Below are 7388 nucleotides of genomic sequence, written 5' to 3'. Positions count from 1 at the left end.
AGGGAACTGGGTTTAGTTCAGTGAATGTAGGGAACTGGGTTTAGTTCAGTGAATGTAGGCAACTGAGTTTAGTTCAGTGAATGGAGGGAACTGAGTTTAGTTCAGTGAATGTAGGGAGCTGGGTTTAGTTCAGTGAATGTAGGCAACTGAGTTTAGTTCAGTGAATGTAGGCAACTGAGTTTAGTTCAGTGAATGTAGGGAACTGAGTTTAGTTCAGTGAATGTAGGGACCTAGGTTAAAGTTCAGTGAATGTAGGGAACTGAGTTTAGTTCAGTGAATGTAGGGAACTGAGTTTAGTTCAGTGAATGTAAGAAGCTGGGTTTAGTTCAGTGAATGTAGGGAACTGAGTTTAGTTCAGTGAATGTAGGGAACTGAGTTTAGTTCAGTGAATGTAGGGAACTGGGTTTAGTTCAGTGAAAGTCGGGAACTGGGTTTAGTTCAGTGAATGTCGGGAACTGGGTTTAGTTCAGTGAATGTCGGGAACTGGGTTTAGTTCAGTGAATGTAAGAAGCTGGGTTTAGTTCAGTGAATGTAGGGAGCTGGGTTTAGTTCAGTGAATGTAGGGACCTAGGTTAAAGTTCAGTGAATGTACGGAGCTGAAATTAGTAGCTAGTTTTAATTTCAGCAAAACCATCTTTCAAATGAGATGTGAAACAGAGACTCCATAGTGTCTTAAAACCATGCTTCAATCAAGAAAGACTTAATTTATTGATTGGACAACCACAGAATAAGTTTTTACACAACTCCAGTTTGCAAATTAGAAGACTGTCAGAAAGCACTGCATGATTCTCTGATTCTATGAAAGGAAATATTCTATCTCGAGCTTGACCACAAAAACAATCAGCTGCAACGAGTGTGAATGGCCAATCGTGTGAACTGGGCACTGATCAATTAGTTAACCTCATCGCTTTGAACAATGGCCCTTTCCGAGAATAAAAGAACAAGAACTAGGCAACGCAGTCCCTCGAGCCTGCTCTGCTATTTAATATGATCATGGCTGATCTCAGCTTGGCCTCAATACCACTCTCCTGCTGATTCCCTATAACCCATCAACCCAATAATAATTAAACGTCTGTATTTTTTCTTTAAATTTACTCAATGTCCCAGCATCCCTGCACTCTGAGGCAGTGAATTCCATAGGTTCATGACTCTCTGAGAGAAGTGGTTTCTTCTTAGATCTTTATCCTAAAATGAAGAATTCTCATTCTAGATTACCCCACATGAGGAAACATCCTCCCTATGTCTACGTGTCAAGAGAATCTCCATTTTAAATTTTTCAGACAACTCACTACAAGAAGCAATTAACACAAACACTTGGAATGAGTGTGTCCTAGCTTGTTGTGACCATTTTTAGTAAGTGTCTAGATTGTGAAAATAGGCCGTGTGGGAGAATGCTAACCCTTTCTGTTAATTAGGAATTATTTCCCATAATGAGTCGGCAAGGGGCAGTGACAAAAAGAGAATTCATGCTCTCTCTTCCTCTCCAACTGTTCCGTGACCTTGCATATATGTGACCAGCTATAAACTGCCAACAGCATCCTCAATACAAACCAAACAGCTGCTAACCTCAGAGGCAAAGACCCCATGAATTTAAATTGTCTCTGCGCATAAACCTGGAAAAGTCACCAATCAACGCCCATAACCATCAAACGCATCAACCTGCAAGATCTGTATATGATTTGCTTTCATGTGGATACTCTGAAATAGTTTAACCTTCCCTCCATGTCTCAATGTTAAGGAGGCACACAACATGTGTGCCCATACTAATGACCTTTATAACAGCAGCACAGTGGCTCAGTGATTAGCACTGCTGCCTCACGGGACCTGGGTTCGATTCCAGCCTTGGGTAACTGTGTGGAGTTTGCACATTCTGTCTGTGTGGGTTTCGTCAGGATGTGCAAATAGGTGAGTTGGCCATGCTAAATTACCCATAGTGTTCAAGGATATGTAGGTTAGGTGCATTAGTCAGGGGAAATGTAGAGTATTGGTTAGGAGAACAGGTCAGGGTGGTTAACTCTTTGAAGGGTTGGTGTGGACATGTTGGGCCAAATGGCCTGTTTCCACACTGTAGGGATTCTATAATTGTGATCAGATTTCTCGAATATTATACTTTTGTAATGTAACTAACAAATGATTTGCTTCCCTGTTTGTTGAACCTGCATGTTTCACTTCAGAGAGGGAATTCCAAAGCTTATGGCCTAGGCAGCTGAAGACATGCTGTCAATAGTAGAGAGATCAAAATCTAGGGATATGTGTGTAACTTACTTGTAAGACTCTTGGGTGCGTGCAATGTGAATTGAAACACTTTAAATCTATTGGAATTAAGACAATAAACACTATATCCTTTGTTTCTATAAATAAAATAAAACCTGTCTCTGTGTGTCTTTTACAGTCACAGCACTTAAACAGTTAAAAATTCATTGAAATGACAAGCAGAAAAAGGGGTGAATAAAGAGGCTGATTGAAAGGGGAAACCGCATAACTACTTTTCTTATGAACAAAACATAAGAATGAATATAAAAGATCTTGTGCCACTATTCTAATGAGGAGCAGGAGAGCTCTGCCCGGCATAGTGGCAGATACTTATCCTTCATCCAACATTATTTGAACAGATGAAATGTCATTATCACATTGCTGTTTACAAGAGCTTGCTGTGCTCAGAATTGGCTGTTGCACTTTCTCTATCACACATCATGATACTTCAAAAACGACATAACTGACTGTGAAGTGCTTCGGGCTGTTTAGAAAGTAAGAATGCGGCTGCAGAAGTGTGAATTTTTTTAAAGATTTGCACTCTAGACCTGTTAAACACACTAGCTGTAATTTCTTATTGTATTTTGACTTGCCCTTGAAGAAATGGAGCATAATAATTACTTTACTTAATAAGAAAGTCAGATTTGTAGTTATTGCTAGAGTATTCAGGAGTACGCCCTTTCATCTCTTCCCCACTCACTAAAATGTTGAACAATGGAAACAACAGGTAGGTAACTTGCTCCTTGCTCACTGTACCACTGTATCCTACCCCAAAGTGACCAGTTGACTGATCCCTGGGAACACTCAAGAACAAGGAAGCTCAACACCCTCTGATTTTACTTGGTTCCTGCAGTTAATGTCTCATCTGGCCACAAAAAACAATGTATCGATTCGAGGGGGTGTGGGGTGGGGAGTGTGTCAAGGTTTCTCTGTCACAAAGAAAGCCCATGATTCAGTTTGTTTCATTCTCCAATGCCATTCACCAATCTGTGTCAAATTGCTTACCATGAAAGCATTTATTTTATTAAAAATACCAATTTGGCACACATGAGCACTTCTAGAGCCTTTTAGACTCAAATTAATAAGGTGCTTCTTGACTTGCAATCACTGTTGCAATGCATGAAACACAGCCACCAACTGCACAGCAAGCTCCCATAAACATTAATGAAATAAACAACCAGTTCAGCTAGATAATGTATTACATTAACATTCTTATGATATCAAAAGGTTGGGTCTGGTGGGGAGCAGGGGCAGACCAAACTTCGTCAGTCAGTAAATTGGTAGAATTACAGACGCAAAACATGAGTTATCTTGAAATGATACAAGCTCCTAAATACGACCCATAACCATCACTTCCTTACCTAAGAGGCCATGTGGTTCTGACTGGCGTCTCTCTGATTTTTCCTCCTGGTCCTTTCGTTTCTTACTCCCTCTAAGGCTGCCAAAACGCTTCATGAGCAGTAACGGGCACAGCAGCAGTGGCAGTCACTCATGCCAAGTGTTGGGTGAGTAAGAGGCTGCACTGGACAAGCAGTATTCAGTGCTGGGTCAGGAAGTAAATCAATGCAGCTGGTCCTCAGAACACACACACAAACCTACATACACACAGACACACACCTACACACAGTAACCAAAGAAAAAAATCAGCAAAGCTCTTTCCTTCCCCAGCTAAAAATAGTGTTCCCCTTTATGCACACAATGTTCAAGATACAAGTTGACTATTCTATTCGATAGCTCCAGGATTCTTAGCTTCACTTGAGTACACTGAATGAAGAAATGTAGCTACGAGACTCCTGCAGCTAATTGTCAAGTGCAGCTGTGCATAATGTGGCTTTAAAATAGCTTGGATCGGTTAGACTGAAAAAGGAGACCACACTGTGTCGAGAACCCCAGGCAATGATTGGCCAGGCCTGACTTCTCCCAATAGAATGACATCACATCTATTTTGATTAAAGCTCCCAGTCATTGGAAGCAAATGCCTTTTGCTAGAAGGCAGCAAGTCAACTGCTGAAGCCTCGTAACGTAAATGCCTATTGCCTGCAATGCAATTAAAGTACACATGACACTGGTTGCTCTGTATTCTAAATAATACAACAATGTGTGTGATAACACCATAGTCATAGTGTCTTAGAGGTCTACAGCACAGAAAATGGCCCTTCAGCCCATCAACTAAGACCTGCTCGAAGGTTAAAATCCTGGGCTGTCATGTAATAAAGATGGAAATTGATGGATTCAACCACTGTCAGAGTTGCTCAGAGGAAGCAAAGATGACTAATGTTATGCTCAAATCCAATTACTGCTGCAAATATCATGAGGATGTTTATCAGATAAAAATGGAGGCTTCTCCTTTTATAGAAGCTGAACTTCAGCTTAAAGAATATCCCCTTTAACAGTTTGCACTTGCACTGTGCTTTTAACAGAGTAAAATGTCATGAGACATTTCTGAGCAATACTACTGAACAAAGATCAACACCAAGCCACATAAGAACCAGGAGGTGGACTGGACAATTCAGCCCTTGAGCCTGTGCCACCATTCAAATGGAATGGGAAATGGAGTTCAATGCAGATAAATGTGAGGTGATTCACTTTGGGAAGAATAACAGAAAGGTACAATACTGGGTCAATGGAAAGATTCTTGGTAGTGTGGATATGCAGAGGGATCTTGGTGTCCATGTACATAGATCCCTGAATGTTGCCACCCACGTTGATAGTGCTGTTATGAAGGCATATGGTGTGTTGGTTTTATTGGTAGAGGGATTGAGTTCCGGAGCCGTGATGTCATGCTGCAACTCAACAAAACGCTAGTGCGACCTCACTTGGAATATTATGTAAAGTTCTGGTCGCCCTATTACTGGAAGCATTGGAAAAGGTGCAGAAGAGATTTATCAGGATGTTGCCTGGTTTGAAGCGAAAGTCTTACGAGGACTTAGGTCTGTTCTCATTGGAGAGAAGACGGCTAAGAGGGGATTTAATAGAGACAGACAAGATGATCAGAGGATTAGATAGGGTGGACAGTGAAGGTCTTTTTCCTAGGATAATGGCGTTGGCTTGTACGAAAGAGGCATAGCTACAAATTGAGGGGTGATAGATTTAAGACAGATGTCACAGGCAGGTTCTTTACTCAGAGAATGGTAAGGGCGTGGAATGCCCTACCTGCCAATGTAGTTAACTCAGCCACATTAGGGGCATTTACACATCCTTGGACAAGCATATGGATGATGATAGGATAGTGTAGGGGGGTTGGCTTAGATTAATTCATGGGTCGACGCAACATCGAGGGCCGAAGGGCCTGTTCTGCGCTGTATTGTTGTATGTTCTATTTTCAACATGATCATTATCTTGGCCTCAAATCCACTTTCCTGTGTGCTCGCCAGAACCTATTACTACTTCAAAATCTGTCTATTTCCTCCTTAAATTTATTGCCTCCCTTATCCCAGCTCTCTGTTTTCTATTATTCAGACAATCCTTTATCCATGTTAATAAACTATCTCCATGACCAGGGGCTCTTACCTCATTAAGTAACCTAATGTATGGCACATTGTCTAACAGCATCTGTAAATCCAAACACATTACATTCACTGGCTCCTCTTTATTTATCCTGACGGCTACCACCTCTAAAGATTCTGAGTTTGTTCAGCATGATTTCCCCTTTATAAAGCCATTCTGACTCTGCTTCATCATATTATTTTTGTCTGAATGGACTGCTATTATATCCTTTATAACAGACTCTAACATTTTCCCAATATCAGACATTAAACTAATTTGCCTATGGTTACCTGGGTTTTGTCTTCTTTCCTTTCTACATAAAAGTGTTGCTTTGGCAGCTTTCCAATGCTCTGAGACTGCCCCAGAATCTAATAATTACTGTAAGATTACTTGCAGTGCATTCACGATCTCTGCAGTTAGCTCCTTTAATATCCTATGATGCATCACATCAGGTCCAGGGGACTTATCGGCTTTTAGAGCCGGGCTAATGCGCATGGGAGGAAGAGAGGGGAGCTGATCACAGTGTGTGTGTGGGAGGAGGGGAGAGGGGCTGATTACAGTGCGTGTGTGGGAGGAGGGGAGAGGGGGCAGGAGAGAGCGGTGGGAGCTGGGCAGAAGTGAAATCGGAGCGCAAAGCCGGTCGGGAAGGTAAGTGATTGTTATTTAAGAACTTACCTCAATGCCAACGGTCTTTTTGCAGCAGAGAGTGGCGGGAGCTGGGCGGAAGTGAAGTCGGAGCGCAAAGCCGGTCGGGAAGGTAAGTGATTGTTATTTGAGTGGGTGTGTTCTAGACCCCAGGTCCTACAAAGTAGGGCCTCCCTCCCACTCTCTTCCTCTAACCTAAATTAAAAGTCCACAGACTTGCCCCAAAAAGGGTGTCCAAGGAAGTTCCTGTGGACTGAAGAGTGAGGCTTTAGCTCAAGAGTCTTTGACAAGGAGGTTGAGTGAAGTGATTACGCCACAGTTGAAGAGTGTGAAGACATGACTTCCAAGCTGGTTCAGTGTGCTACGTGCTTGATGTGGGAGGTCAACGACTCTGGTGCGTCTGGCTCGTACAAGTGTGGAAAGTATGTGCACGTTCAGTTACTGACAGAGCATATTGCAGCACTGATGAAAGAACTCGAGGACCTTAGGCTCATCCGAGAGAACGAGATCTTTCTGGACAGGACCTTCAGCGAGGTTATTACACCGACCATACCACAAGAAAGCAGAAGAGAGCAGACGATGAGGAAGGCAGAGAGGAGACAGGTGCAAGAGACTCCGGGGGAAGCAAGTTGAATCTTTGGAAACTGTAGAGACAGATGACACTGCCAGTCTGCGAGGCGGCCAGGTCTGTCAATCAAAAGTTGGCATGGAGGCAGAGCGGAAGAGTTCGACATCGCACAGAGCCGTGGTAATAGGGGACTCCATAGTGAGAGGAACTGACCAGGGTTTTTGTGGCAGCAGGCGGGACTTAAGGATGGTGTATTGCCTTCCTGGTGCCAGAGTTAAAGCCATCACAGACAGAGTGCAGGAAATCCTCAAGGACGAAGGTGAAGAGCCAGAGGTGGTGGTACATGTCAGCACAAATGATGTCGGGAAGAAGAGGAGGAACATACTACAGCGGGACTTCGGAGAACTAGGAAGAAGGCTGAAAAGCAGGACGTCCA

General features: G+C 42.8%; 1 protein-coding gene across 5 annotated transcripts in view; it reads right to left on the bottom strand.

Annotated features, from left to right (window-relative positions):
- The window catches only part of LOC122550126 (5'-AMP-activated protein kinase subunit gamma-2-like), a 461224-nt gene that overhangs the window by 164364 nt on the left and 289472 nt on the right, over positions 1-7388 (bottom strand). Inside the window, exon 1 of one of the 5 annotated variants that reach the window (XM_043690755.1) lies at positions 3615-4077. The exons of the other annotated variants lie outside the window; for them this stretch is intronic. Coding sequence (XP_043546690.1) covers positions 3615-3708 — 94 coding nt within the window. The 5' untranslated portion in view covers positions 3709-4077. Of the gene's footprint in view, positions 1-3614; positions 4078-7388 lie in introns of those variants that run through there. 5 annotated transcript variants of the gene reach the window in all.

The sequence above is a fragment of the Chiloscyllium plagiosum genome, chromosome 5 (assembly GCF_004010195.1).
Source record: "Chiloscyllium plagiosum isolate BGI_BamShark_2017 chromosome 5, ASM401019v2, whole genome shotgun sequence".
Taxonomy (NCBI): domain Eukaryota; kingdom Metazoa; phylum Chordata; class Chondrichthyes; order Orectolobiformes; family Hemiscylliidae; genus Chiloscyllium; species Chiloscyllium plagiosum.
This window is presented reverse-complemented; position numbering and strand designations above follow the sequence as displayed.